We start from the raw sequence: 15515 nt of genomic DNA, 5'->3' as shown, positions 1-15515 counted from the left end.
AAATATTCTCATATTAGGAACTAATCTAATGAACGTTCACTGCACATCTCCAAGGCAAAAGCATTCTGCCTTGGTTATGGAGACCAAAATTGTGGCACTGCAGGTGTAGTTTCATCAAACCCTCTTAACAATTGTTGTAAGACTTCCTTATTCTTGTATTCCAGCCTCTTTGCAATAAAGGCCCACATACCATTACTTTCCTAATTGCTTTCTGTACCTGCATGTTAACTTTTTTTTTCTTGCGTGAGGACACCAAAATCTCTGAGTAGCAACATTTAAGTTTCTTATCAGTGAATAACTTCATGTCTCCACATTGTACTTCATCCGGCACCTTATGCCCACTCACTTAACCTGACTTTACAGCCTCTTTGCATCCTCCTCACAGCTTACTGACCTACCTAGCCTTGTATCACCAGTAAATCTCTCTACATTGGCACCTTCACATAAACCATTAATACAAATAAAAAATAGCCAATGCCTCTGCACTGACCTTTGTGGACCCGTTTGTTACAGCCTGACAACTAAAACTGTCCTGTTATCCCTACTCTTTTTGTACGTCAACCAATCTTTGATTCATGCTGATATGTTACCACTAAATGTTTGAGCCCTTATCTTGTGTAATAACCTTTTATGTACTATCTTGTCATCCAAGACCAGAATTGAACCTGGGTACTTGCCACTGTGTTAACTACTGTGCTGCCCAATCAGGAGGAAACATTCTCCGCTCATTGGGGTCATACCTAGGACAAATGAAGATGGTGTGGTTGTTGGAGGCCAATAATCTCAGTCTCAGAACAACATTGCAGGAGTTCCTTAGGATGGTAGTCTAGGCCAGCCATCCTCAGCTGCTTCAGCAATAATCTTCCCTCCATCGGAAAGTCAGAAGTACAAATATTCGCTGATGATTGCAATGTTCAGCACCAGTCATGACTCTTCAGATACTGAAGCAGTCCATGTCCAAATGCAACAAGACTTGGACACACAAGTGCCTTGTGATGGCCATCTCCAACAAAAGAGAAACGAACCATTGCCCCATGACATTCAGTGGCATCCTGAATCCTCCACTATCAACATTCTGGGGGTCATTATTTAACAGAAACAGATCTGCACTAGCCATATAAATACTGTATAAGAGCACATCAGAGATTAGGAATCCTGCAGTAATTCACCTCCTAACTCTCCAAAGCCTGCCCACAATATATAAGGCACAAGTCAGGATTGTGATGGAATACTCTCCGCTTGTCTGGATGAGTGCAACTCCAACAATACAAGAAGCTCGATACCATTCAGGAAAAAGCAGCCCGCTTTATTAGCATCCCTTCCACAAATATTAACTTTCCTCACCACCGATGCACAGTAGCAGCAGTCTGTACTATATACAAGCATTGCAGGAATTCAGCAAAGCTCCTTAGACAGCACTTTTCAAGCCCACAACCACTACCATATAGAACGACAAGGACAGCAGATACAAGCGAACACCCTCACCTGCAAATTCCCTTCCAAGCCACACATCATCTTGAATGTATAATCGCTGGGTCAAAATCCTGGATTTCCCTCCCTAGCGTCCAGCAGCTTGGGTATCTCAAGAAACTGGGATCAAGAAGATGGCAAAGCCCACATCTCGAATGAATAAAAAAAAAGTCACTATTAAAGCAAAGTGAACAAGTGACTGGCTTCGAAAACAGTCACATGGGTTAAGTCTGATGCACAGTCGAATCAGTCTTACATTTGTTTTACATTATATTTTGAGCATTACTTACCATATCGTAATTTCAAGACCATTTATAAATAGTACCTCTCCTAAACCTGTTTTATAAGCAAATGCAGTAATATAGCACTTTCAAATTTGTGTTACAGAAAATTGATTACAATCTCAAACCCTCCAATTCGTATTTTGCTGTAGACCCTGTACCATTTTATTGTGCCTTGCTTGCAAGGTTTTCACAAGCCTACTGGGGTCATAGTTAGGAGTGCCATCTTGTGGTGATTTTCTCCTATGGCGATGGGGATAGAAGTCATATTTTCATGTCTGAAGGCAATACCATAGCTTTTATAATAGCCCCATTATCTAATAAGATTAGTAAATACAAATGATGTCAAGTACCATAAGATTTCTGGAGTTGTGTGTCTGTAGTACGGTGAAGAACCTTTAGCCCACTACACTTCTATTGCCTTAACTGAGCTACTGTCTATTACTGTTCAGACCAGTGTCCTAGAATGTCATACTGCTGAAGCTAATTCAAAGGGCACTGTTGCTTCAGCGCCAGGGACCCAGGTTCGATTCCCAGCTTGGGTCATTGGCTGTGCAAAGTCTGCATGTTCTCCTTGTGACTGCATGCTTGTTAGGTGAATTGGACACTTTGAATACTCCCTCAGTGTACACAAACAGGCACTGGAGTATGGCGACTAGGGATTTTCACAGTAACATCATTGCAGTGTTAACTTAAGGCTACTTGTGACACTAATAAAGATTATTACTACACCTAATTAGCTTTCCTACTAGTTTTGGTTATAAAAATACCATCTAATATCATATATTTATTTTGTTGTTGAATGCCTGTGCTGGGCAGACCATAAATGGAGAGGCAGCCGGTTTAGCTCAATTGGCTGGACAGCTAGTTTGTGATGCTGAGTGAAATCAGTGTGGGTTCAATTCCCGTACCAGTTGAAGTTATTCATGAAGGCCCCACCTTCTCAACCTCACCTGAGGTGTGGTGATCCTCAGGTTAAATCACCACAGGTCAGCTCTCCCCCTCAAAGGGGTAAGCAGCAGTTGGTCATCTGGGACTATAGTGATTTAACTTCCTAAATGGTGTCCCTTGCAGCAGTGGAAATTGATTAATAGAGCGTCACATAGGACTCTTAAGCTAAGGAATCATATTTTTAACATTGGTCCATTAAATTCCAGTTCCTTTCTGCAATCGGTGCGCGGATTTTTAAAATTAAAATTAAAACAAAGTAACAATAAAATAAATCTATTTTTTCTTCTTCTAATGATTAATTTTAAAACCGGTCAAAACATTGAGTTAATTTACATCTTTCAGTTCACATATCCAGACTACAGGTTACAATGCTTGGATGTCTGTTCTTGTTCGATTTTTAACGTCATAAACTGTTCTACTCCATACCTACTTGCGCAAAACCTCGACCTCAGAACCCCATCTGTAATTGTCTTAAATGAAAAAAGATCTCCTGTGCATTAAAGATTAAAATTGTTCATGATGCCCATGATAAACCACAAATGAGGAAACGTCTCCAATAGGATTATGAAAATTTCAGGGATTACAGAAATAAAAGCATTACCTAAAGCTAAGATTTGCTTTGCATTTGTATAATCTTTTCATGATCTCACATGACCAGAAAACACTTTATTGCCAATGAAGTACTTTGGAAGTTTGCCACACTGTTGTAATGTTAAGGAACATTGTGGGAATTTGTTGCAAATCAACCCCTATGAGATTTCAAAAAACTATTTCAATGTTCTAGTTTTAAGGATTAATAGTGTCTAGGATACTGGGAGAGTTCTGCTGCTCTCCAAATAGTAGCAAGAGACATTCTATGTTCACTTGAGAGGATATATGGGATCTTGATTTAACAGCGCATCTGAAATTGCATTCAGCGGAATATTAGCCTAGATTATGCGCACAATGCTCTGGTGAGAGGTTTCAACACTCAAACTCTGACTCAACATGCATTAAAGGAATAATATAAATGCTACTTATTGTTGGGTCAAACTGCTATTAAGCCATTCTTACTGTAGCTGGATCAAAATCCTGGAATACTAAAGGTTTTAGCGTCAACTAACTTAACTAAACATTGGTTCACCCAACAAAATAAAATTCTACATCAAAATTTGTATCTAAATGAAAATGTTTCTGCATCCGAAGAGAAAATAAGGGAAATCCAACAGCCCAGAAAAAACTGAAGTATTCTTTGCATTTTCAACAAAAGGCACCATTGCCTTAAAATGCCGTTACAATAGATAAATACAGCACTTACATACCTGCATCAAGGATGTTTTGTGTGCTGGCTATCACTGCACAGCAGTAAACCTGTGGCAGGCTTCATTTACCATATTCTTCACATATATTGGGATTAATTTCATTGGCTGATCTAATGAATAGCGTTAGTTTGCTGAGTAGGTTTGCCCATACACTACTCGATTTGATGGAACTGCGTGGGCGCATAATTGCCAACACTCATGTCTTTGTCCTGGTTTGCAATAGGTGACAAAAAAGTTGTCATTTCACTTTTTAAAAAAATTAACAAATGTAGAACTACATTCTTGGTGCACACATTGTTTAAAACAGAAATTACAATTTTTTTTTCTTTACCAAGGTAACTGCACTTAAATAGATCGGAGGTGATTCAGCCAATTACTTTTGACATATGGCCAGGTCTGTTAATAATGCTGATGGTTGCAGTGTGATTTTGTGTACTTAAATCATTGTATTTTTGGTATTCTAAATTGACATCTTTAGAACGATAGAATTTTAAACTAATTTATTACATACTTGCTGTTGCTTTGTTACGTGACCTGTATGTTCCGAAATGAATGAAAATATTAAACGGGCACAAAAATATCTCACTGCATTCAATTTAATGGGATTTATGCCAACTAATTAAAAAGGAGATACAAGCAAATTACTGTGGGTGCTGGAATCTGCAACAAAAACAGAAAATACTGGACGATCTCAGCTGGTCTGACAGCAACCTTAGAGAAAGGAACTAACATTTCAAGTCTGGATGACTCTTTGGCAAAGCAAGTTGTAATTAAAAAGGAGTCTCGATACAGGATAGGACAAAAGCAGCAGCATTTTGCATGAGCTGGGCCTGGACATGGTGAAGAATGAGGGGCTAGCCAAGAAAGCATTACATTAAAGGTTTCAACAACAGGTTGAGCATAAGGGCAGAGATGGGCATTGTTACAAAACAGTGAAATAAGAGAGCTTCAAGATAGAAAGGATATAAATCAGAAACTCGGATAATGGTTGAAAAGAACATCAAGTTTCCTTGAAACAGAAGAGAACCCAATCAACAGGTTCAATCAACTTTGTGACATGCTGTTTCCAGCCAGCCATCAATGGAATTGAATAAATTGAATTGAATGCACTGTAAAATCACCGAATTTCAAACACATTTGCCCATAGCCACTTTACACTGAAGTATTCAAAAGTCCATTTGCCAAAGTAGCCCCTGCTCACAAAACTGGCCATATTCCCAGGTTAAAATGGCATGTTCATGCTGATTGCACCTGCTTATGGGGTAATGATCACAATTTGCCCAGTTTCAGGTGCACAGGCATCGCAGTTACATGAATACAGAGCCAGCTCTGTTTCTCCTGTTGCTGATTTTAATTTAGTCTAAATCTAATCAATTCAAGCAGAGGAAGCACAAGCTTCAAATGACTGTTGATCACTGGTCTTATAGACCAACCTCAGATTAACACAGACAACTGAGGCCAATTAAATCAGTCAGTTGAAGAATGGCTCATTTTCAGGCAATTCCCGTCCTATGATACTAGAGAATACTGTTCCTGTTAGGAATCGATTACAATAGCCGATTGTGATGATTCATCAGAAATTTTACATCAGGCATATGCTAATGAGTTTGCACAGAAACTGGAGCATGAACATCACTTTGGCAAATTCAGAGGCTCAGAGCAGCACATTTTGCTGCAGTAGACAACTCGCATCCTTGTCGCAATCACTGAAAAGATTGCGACTCTCACTGATGTTGTTTTCATTTCGTCCGCTTCCAGAAACCTACACGGATCTCGGACAACGCGATGCGGTTGTAGGAAAGGCACCGGAATCACAACAAAATCTTTCCTCCAACTGATATATGTTTACAAAGAATATATTAACATTTAGATTCAGCTGTGGCGAAAGCAAAAATTGGCCTTACCTTTTCACATGTTAGCAATGCAGCTCCTATTCTGTGAAATAATGCTAGACCAAACAGGTATTTCTGATATGTATGTTTAATTTCCCTGCATTTTTTTTCACTTAACAAGATCAAGTAACAAGGAAGTTGTCTGATGTAGTGCTGACACTAACATTCCAATACTAATACTGTTGAAAAGGCCTATGTAATAGTAATTGTATAAACTCATAAAAACACTATACTAAAGGAGTCCAAACATAAAAGTCAGACAGTCTTTCTAACCTGTTACTTGCCTTGCAGCCACAGGAAAAGGAGCAAATTGGAAGTTGATAATCTTCAATTCTGTTTCACAACCCTCACCCTCCAAAACAATAGAAAATACTATTTTTTTGTCTTGACTTAAATGTCTGATAAAGAAATGTCACTTAGTATTTACCAAACATCCATCTATTCAATTTGTGAGAAAAAAAAGTGAAAACTTTACAATGTACAAAAAATGACAAGGATTTACATGGCCTACCTAAATATCTTTAAATTTTTTTTAAGCACAAAGTTGATTTGTACAAGTTACAAAATGTAAACATGGCAAAATAAATAGTTAAAACAAGTGACAAAAGGATCCCAATTTCATGCTCATGATCCCATAGATTTGTGTCATTTTCATTCTGTTGTAATTTCAAGTGCAAAGCATGATGAATATCTAGTATTCAAGTAACAGAAATACATATGATGATACAAATAAACTATTGTACAAGGTAGTGATCACCTGAACTTTACAAAATTTACATTTATATATAGACAGAATTTTACATGTATGATATGACACCATTCAGGTCCACATTTAGCACTTGTAATCCATTGGGTGCCTTATTCTGCATTCTGACTGGAATGCAAGATTTCCATCACTATGTCTCAGAAGAGGTGCTTTAGATGACGTTATGTCACCTCCATCGCTACTGTTTTGTCTGCAATACCGTTCAATAATCTCTCTGGTTCACTACTCTCCCTGCAAGAAAATAAACAATCTTTAAATTTGATAGAAATTACAGCCATACAGCAAGAATTTTATAGAAAACAAAGATATCTTTAAAAATTTGTTCAATCCACTTCAAAAAGTGATCCGTAACATATACATTAAGTATCGCTTTGTCCATTTATGCTGGGACAAGAAGCAGACTCCAACATTAAAACAGAATTTGAGAATAAATTTAAAGTATTTTACTTTCAAATATTGGTAGTCCAACCAGTAATTAAAACAGAACAAAGGTATGTTTCTCTATTCCTTGTTTTAATAATCATTATTGTCACAAGTAGGCATACATTAACACTGCAACAAAGTTACTGTGAAAAGCCCCTCGTCACCACATTCTGGCACCTGTTCAGGTACACAGGGAGAATTCAGAATGTGCAAATTACCTAACAGCGCGTCTTTCAGGACTTGTGGGAGGAAACCGGAGTACCCGGAGGAAACCCACGCAGACACGGGGAGAACATTCAGACTCCGCAGAGTGACCTAAGCCGGGATTCAAACCTAGGACCCTGGATCTGTGAAGCAACAGTGCTGCCCACTGTGCTACTGTGCTGCCCATGTGCGAGCGTGCTGCCCATTCTAGCTAGGCTTTTAATTTATGTCTTACAAATACAATATATTTTGGCCAGGTTAACTTATTTCCCAGCAGATTATCACTCAGTGAATTGTATCTCAATCATTAAAACAGTGGCATTTGTAAAAATCAAACAACATCCCTTCCACCTCCATCCTATGAACTTCACTGCATATTTAACAATGAATTTCAATTTAATGGTTGCAATCTCATTTGGATGTATAAATCATCGGAATCCCACAATAAAATTACTGCCTTGCTAATATCGCCGAGCTTTAATTATTCTGTGACTTATGAATTTGAATAATTCTCAAGGAAAAGTACAACATCCTCTGCTTCAGAAAAACAATAATGAATGACACAAAGGTAAAATAAAATCCAAATATATGACTGAAATCATACATTATCAATCTAACTCACAAATCAAGACCATTAAGGAATATGAATATTGATAAAACAATAGCAGCACTTTCAATATGTCTCAGAATAATTGTGGAAAAATTGGACCTTAAATAACTGATCTAAAGAATCCATTTATTTGGTATTAAATTTTAATTCTAACATTGATCTAATAGTTAAATCAATACAGTTTTAAAATATTTATTTCTAGGATTGCTTCGGTGAATGCTTTAAATAAGAACATAAGAACTGGGAGCAGGAGTAGACAATTCAGCTTTGAGCCTGCTGTGCCATTCAATACCATCACAGCTGATCTCCTTTTGGCTTCACCTCCAATTTCCTGCCTGTTCTCCATAACCCTTCAAACCATTACTAATTAAAAATGTCTGTCCCCTCCTTAAATTTACTGAAATGTCCCAGTATGCACCACAGGATGAGGTGTTAGCAATTTTAGAAAATGTCAAAATAGATAAGTCCCCTGGGCCAGATGGGATTTATCCTAGGATTCTCTGGGAAGCCAGGGAGGAGATTGCAGAGCCTTTGTCCTTGATCTTTATGTCATCTTTGTCGACAGGAATAGTGCCGGAAGACTGGAGGTTAGCAAATGTTGTCCCCTTGTTCAAGAAGGGGAGTAGAGACAACCCTGGTAATTATAGACCTGTGAGCCTTACTTCGGTTGTGGGTAAAATGTTGGAAAAGGTTATAAGAGATAGGGTTTATAATCATCTTGAAAAGAACAAGTTGATTAGCGATACTCAACACGGTTTTGTGAAGGGTAGGTCATGCCTCACAAACCTTATTGAGTTTTTTGAGAAGGTGACCAAACAGGTGGATGAGGGTAAAGCTGTTGATGTGGTGTATATGGATTTCAGTAAGGCGTTTGATAAGGTTCCCCACGGTAGGCTATTGCAGAAAATAAGGAAGTATGGAATTGAAGGTGATTTAGCGGTTTGGATCAGTAATTGGCTAGCTGAAAGAAGACAGAGGGTGGTGGTTGATGGCAAATGTTCATCCTGGTGTTCAGTTACTAGTGGTGTACCGCAAGGATCTGTTTTGGAGCCACTGCTGTTTGTCATTTTTATAAATGACCTGGAAGAGGGTGTAGAAGGATGGGTTAGTAAATTTGCAGATGACACGAAGGTCGGTGGAGTTGTGGATAGTGCTGAAGGATGTTATAGGATACAGAGGGACATAGATAAGCTGCAGAGCTGGGCTGAGAGGTGGCAGATGGAGTTTAATGCGGAAAAGTGTGAGGTGGTTCACTTTGGAAGGAGTAACAGGAATGCAGAGTACTGGGCTAATGGCAAGATTCTTGGTAGTGTAGATGAACAGAGAGATCTCGGCATCCAGGTACATAAATCCCTGAAAGTTGCCATCCAGGTTAATAGGGCTGTTAAGAAGGCATATGGTGTGCTAGCCTTTATAAGCAGGGGGATTGAGTTTCGGAACCACAAGGTCATGCTGCAGCTGTACATAACTCTGGTGCGGCCGCAACTGGAGTACTGCGTGCAGTTCTGGTCACCACATTATAGGAAGGATGTGGAAGCTTTGGAAAGGGTTCAGAGGAGATTTACTAGGATGTTGCCTGGTATGGAGGGAAGGTCTTACGAGGAAAGGCTCAGGGAATTGAGGTTGTTTTCGTTAGAGAGGAGAAGGCTGAGAGGTGACTTAATAGAGACATATAAGATAGTCAGAGGGTTAGATAGGGTGGACAGTGAGAGTCTTTTTCCTCGGATGGTGATGACCAACACGAGGGGACATAGCTTTAAATTGAGGGGTGATAGATATAGGACAGATGTCAGAGGCAGTTTCTTTACTCAGAGAGTAGTAGGGGTGTGGAACGCCCTGCCTGCAACAGTAGTAGACTCGCCAACTTTAAGGGCATTTAAGTGGTCACTGGATAGACATATGGATGAAAATGGAATAGTGTAGGTCAGATAGGCTTCAGATGGTTTCACAGGTCGGCGCAACATCGAGGGCCGAAGGGCCCGTACTGCGCTGTAGTGTTCTATGTTCTAATCTGGGTAGTGAACAAGCACTACCTTGATTTTCTTTCCCTAACTGTCCTGCTATTATGCAGCTATTTGGAATATTGCTTACTTTCCCAGCAGGATAGGGATGAGGTCAATCTCAAACGTTACAATCATGAAAATCTGATTGACCCCAATAAATTTACAATCACTGCTCCTGTTTAAGGATGAATAATTCTTAATTTACTACACAACTTGCAGAAGGATCTTTAATCGATGCGTACGAGCAGCACCCAAGTAAAGTTCATTTTCAGAAACCACTTACACTCTTTTAGAACTTGATACATATAGTTTCTTTACCTACCTAGCCAAGCTACTGATGGCACTACTCGGGGTCACCTTTGACACCCTGTCAAGACTGGTAGCAGCTGTGGCCAGCTTTAAGGCAGAAGGAGAAGGTGCTGAAGTCCTTGCATTGAGATGCATATTGACAGGAGTAACCACATTCATACTGTTCAGCCGCACAGCAGTTCCTATACAGGAATTATTCACAGGAAACGACTGGGGACTGCTTGTGCGTAATGCAGGGAACACGTGATTTGCTGAGGTGCGACTAACAGTTCTTATAATTTGTACAGTAGATAATCCTGGACTAGAAGACGAAGTAGCATTGAAAGTTTGGAGATTCCGATAGGTGCCTGTGAAAAGAAGCAAGAATGGCAATTAAAAATAGATCTTTGCATATGAACAGTGAAGTTTTATTCTTGATCTGTTTTCTGCATAAACTCGGACCTTTCTAACATTGGAATGTGAAATTGAATAGCAGCAGAAACAATGTTTTTATATAGATAGTCCAAGTGTAAAGATTTTCACAAACCTTCAATCTGTTATGCACATTTCCAGATATTCAATGAGTAAAACGGAATTTGGTAACATCGGCTTTTATTTTTGCCATTATGGGAAGGTGTACAATTTACATGGTGATGTTACACTAGAACACCAAATTGGTTCTTTTTTTTTTTTAAATGTAGAGTATCCAATTCTTTTTTTTTCAATTAAGGGGCAGTTTAGTGTGGCAAATCCACCTACCCTGCACATCTTTGGGCTGTGGGGTGAGACCCACGCAGACACAGGGGGAATGTGCAAACTACACAGGGACAGTGACCCGGGACCAGGATCAAACCTGGTCCTCGGCACTGTGAGACAGTAGTGCTAACCACGGCACCGCCCTCACCAAGTGGATTCTTACAAAAGAACATATAATAATAATCTTTATTGTCACAAGTAGGCATACATTAACACTGCAATTAAGTTACTGTGAAAAGCCCCTAGTCGCCACATTCTGGCGCCTGTTCGGGTACACAGAGGGAGAAGTCAGAATGTCCAATTCACCAAACAGCAAGTCTTTTGTATTTCTGGGAGGAAACAGGAGCACCCAGAGGAAACCCATGCAGACATAGAACGTGCAGACTCCGCACTGACAGTGACCCAAGTTGGGAATCGAACCTGGGACCCTAGCGCTGTGAAGCAATAGAGCTAACCACTGTGCTACCATGCTGCCCAGTGGGCACACCAGTGGATCCCGACAGCTACAAGACTCCTCAACGACTCCCTCTCGGACTGATCTGTTCCCTATAAGAACATTATTCACGACGCCCCATGCTGCTCTTGCTCATATATTTGCTTTGTTTGGCCCCTTGTTCCGCACTGTAACCAATCACTGTTTGTCAATGTACAATTTGTCAATGTTCTCTGTTGATTATTCTTTTGGCTACTATGTACGTATTGTGTACGTTCCCTCGGCCGCAGAAAAATACTTTACACTGTTCTTTGGTACGTGACAATAAAACAAATCAATTCAAACCAATGCATGCCAAAATCCCGGATTCAACGTTTTCATAAAGCTAGACGACTACTAACAGGACAAAATGGCACAATTTTAAAGATGATGCAGGAACAGAGCGACCCGATAGGGCAAGTTAAAAAGACACATAAAAGTTGGGGTCCTTAGTTTTGTTAATATTGAGGCAGAGAATACAAACGCAAGGAAGTGGTGCAAAAAGCTTTCGAAAATAATTGTTAGGCCCCAGCCAGAGTATTGTATTCAGTTTTGAACACCGTACCTTTAGGAAAGATCACAAGGTGAGGTTGCAGAAAGGATTTAATAGAAAGGTACCACGGAAGAAGCACTGCAGTTATGTGGAGGAACTGGAGAATCTCAGTTGCTCTCCCGAGAGCAGATTTATGCAAGGCATTTAAATTCTGGCTAAGATACCAATGTCATGAAATTCAAACAGTAAATAATACTGAAAGTATAACTACAGATGCAACCCAGTTCATTATCCCTTTTACTACTGGCGAGCACTTAAATTCACTTGGGTGAGGCATATAACTTCACAGAAATTCATAAATCAACAAAAAAATAAGTGATCCACTGTTAGAATTCAAGCTTAGATCTTACAGTTCCTTAAAATTTATTACAGTAATTTGAAAAGGGATAAATAACAATTCAAAGAAAAATCCATATTGTGCGCAAAATATTATATGATAAGTTAACAGAATTTCGTACTTTCTATGTTGTTCACAATGACATCCACGAAGTAAGAAGTTATTACACTGTCCACCAGAATTGGAACCAAAGGAATTTCCCAGTCGTTGCAATTCACTTTTCCCACCGGCAGTGCACCCATGCCTGTGGGGTTCCCAGCAGGGTCGGTGGTTACAATGAGAAATTGCATTGACAAGCAGCGGGAAGATAGAATCCCTCCGCCAGCGAACGGCGCACCAAAAAACATTTGGCTGGGGGACCGGAGAATCCTACCCACTGTCTTCTAGAGGACAAAGCCTGAACAGAATAAACTTTGTTCTAAAACTATGACTGCAGCTATCGATCGATTCGAGGACCAAAGATACTGCCCCCAAGCACATTATAGCCACAGGGCTGGATTCGCTGAGCCAAAATCTGTCCCCGGAGAATCGCCTGGGAGTCACGCGTGCGATCTACGTAACACGGGTAGGGGGCCATTGACAGAGGCCCCCCCCGTGCGATTCTCCGCGTGTAACTGGCCGAGTTCCCGACGGCGCGGCTTGAACCACGTATTGGCCATCGGGAACTTAGTCCACAGCCTAAGTTGGAAGGGCGGGGGGGGGGAGACGGAAGACGGGGGGGGGGGGGGGGATATGGAGCGGCGCAGGCCAATTTCCTGGTCCAGGTCCTCTGGCTGATCCACCATGACTCATGGGGCGGCCGCCACAGTCCACTGTCGTGCGGATTCCCGACCGGAAGTGCGGGGCCCCATAACAGCCGCCATAGTTGCAAGAAGCACTCCAGGGCCCTGCTAGCCCCTGCACATAGGAGAATCACTCAGGACTTTCTTAAGGAAAGTCCAAAGTGAAACGCCAGCGTCGGGACATAGCCCCATTTTTGGAGAATCCAGCCCCTAATCTTATATCATACTTTCTTCACAAACTACTTTCCATGGCCTTTGTGATGTACATCTGTGGAGTACTGGAGTTATGATGTAGATTATGAATCTTCATATAGTGCAAGAATAGAATGTACAAAGAAAAGCTGTTACCATGGCAACAAATAGAATTAATACTAATTTGCAAAAGCTGCAACAATTAACACTGCAAATCCAATTCTTCCATTGTAACAATATAACATTACAGCTTTTTATATAATGTTGGGGCAAGATTAAGAGATTATTTATAAATTATGGGATTGTTTATGCTCATCTGAATGTTGCTGTGAAAGGTGGAAAATGTGTTTCCCCCATCCTGGTGTTGAAATCCTGTCCATTATAGCCATGTTTCCTTACATATGGAAAGCTTCTACCTCATGTGAAAAGCTCTGCACTAACGAATGGTTTAATCGACTTCTTGGTTGAAATAATTACAAGAATTGGGTGGTCATTTGCACCCGACAAGATGGTCAATAAGCACTGCATTTATTATTTTTTTAAAAAGATCATAAAAGGTGTTGAACATGGTAAGCTTACTTGCAATTTCTAGTTCATCCAATATTCCACTACAGGAGGTAAAAATGAATGAAATACTTTATAATTAATGTCCTATTGTGCTTTGAACTGACAGTCCGCTTTCATAAAAAATACAGCATAGGCCCTATTCTTACTACAAAGAAGTGGAAGAAAAGCCATTGGTGTTGCTAACTGAAATCACTAAGTTTGTGTATACCTTAAATATTTGCATTACTCAAGAAAAACCTGCTGAAAACTATTAATTTCCCAACATTTGTTAATATTTAGCAAAAAGTTTTACATAGACAACAGTATTATACCCTCACCTGCAGACTGAACAATACCATTCATGTTTGTGGTATGACCCACAGCATCCTTGGAAACTTCTGCCTGACCTGGTCCAGGAGCGCTAACTACTGCTGATGCAGCAAAATGGGCACTAGCTGAATCCAGCGTTTTTGAAGAACAATCAGACATCCTGGATCCCTGAAAAGATATTTCACAACAAACTTAAAATAGGATAGATAGGCAAGTACATGAAAGAGAAATGAACAGATATACTGATGGGGTTAAATGAAGTAAATAGATACAAATCGTTGAACCGCTCAGTGCCGACAATATTGATAATCAAAAATAACAGGGTATATTAAAAGGAAGAAAACCCATGCAGCTCATTTGATCACCCCTTCCAAAGTATAAACCCTAACACCAGCACAGACATGATGGGCTGAATGGCCGCTTTTAGTGTTGTAACCTTTCTCTCTTTCCGATATAGCTACTTCTAATCAGAGTTTAATGCCTTGGATGCAACAACCCTTTTTGGCATACCATCTGTCACTTTGTGGAAATAAAAACATCGACGTCTTGCCTAAATTTACCTTCCTCAATCTTGTGCTTAATCAGTTAATGAACAGAAAATACTCCAAAGGCAAATATTTGTTCTTTATCACATTTGACACTACATCCCAGTGTTTAAAAAGTGTGATTTGCATTTAAAAGTTTTCAAAAATGCACTATAATTTACATTTAAACTACTTTTATTGAAATTATTATTTATCATCAAGGAGGCAGTAAAAAAAATTAAAGCTGCTTTTGTGTTTGTGCTGTGATGAAGAATTCTCTCTCATTTTACAGACTGAAATTAGGGAACTGGGTAGATTCATTAGGCACTTTTATATTGACACACACAGATAATAAAGACAGGCTCCCAAAAATCACGTCAACTATACTCAGTACTTTTAACTAGAAAGTTCAATCATAGATCCAGATTTTCGAGTCTATAATGCAGTCATGATTAGTGAATCCAGATAAGTTACAGAATGGAGGAGGAATGTGCAACCGAATTAAGTGTAGAAGTATCTTAAGGAAATTCAGAAAATTTAAGATTAATAAATTGAAAAACCTAACAAGTTCACAATCACAGTTCAGTGAGTACGTAATAAATGGTATTCAAGAACAGGTAGGTCAGTAATATCAGAACCATACCTTCCAGAGTAAATTGTTCACAAGTGATTTTGAAAATGCAGTTATTAATTATTCCTTGATCACATTCAGACGTTGCATTTTTCAGCAGAGAAGGAGAACCCTCTTTTGCTGTACAAGCATCAACCACAGCTGAATAAAAATTGGCAAATTACACAAGAAGGCGGGAGGAAAATTACATTTGTTTAAGGTAT

The 15515-nt window shown here is 39.6% G+C and overlaps 1 protein-coding gene across 3 annotated transcripts in view; it reads right to left on the bottom strand.

Moving 5' to 3' along the window:
* Nucleotides 1–5967: 5967 nt before the first annotated feature.
* Nucleotides 5968–15515, bottom strand: part of epc2 (enhancer of polycomb homolog 2 (Drosophila)) — a 77084-nt gene continuing 67536 nt past the window's right edge. For all 3 annotated transcript variants that reach the window (XM_038789981.1, XM_038789980.1, XM_038789982.1), the window contains 3 exons: nt 14166–14325; nt 10224–10557; nt 5968–6892 (listed from right to left, as the gene is read on the bottom strand). In XM_038789981.1, coding sequence (XP_038645909.1) covers nt 6823–6892; nt 10224–10557; nt 14166–14325 — 564 coding nt within the window. In that variant the 3' untranslated portion in view covers nt 5968–6822. The remainder of the gene's footprint in view (nt 6893–10223; nt 10558–14165; nt 14326–15515) is intronic.

The sequence above is a fragment of the Scyliorhinus canicula genome, chromosome 2 (assembly GCF_902713615.1).
Source record: "Scyliorhinus canicula chromosome 2, sScyCan1.1, whole genome shotgun sequence".
Taxonomy (NCBI): Eukaryota; Metazoa; Chordata; class Chondrichthyes; order Carcharhiniformes; family Scyliorhinidae; genus Scyliorhinus; species Scyliorhinus canicula.
This window is presented reverse-complemented; position numbering and strand designations above follow the sequence as displayed.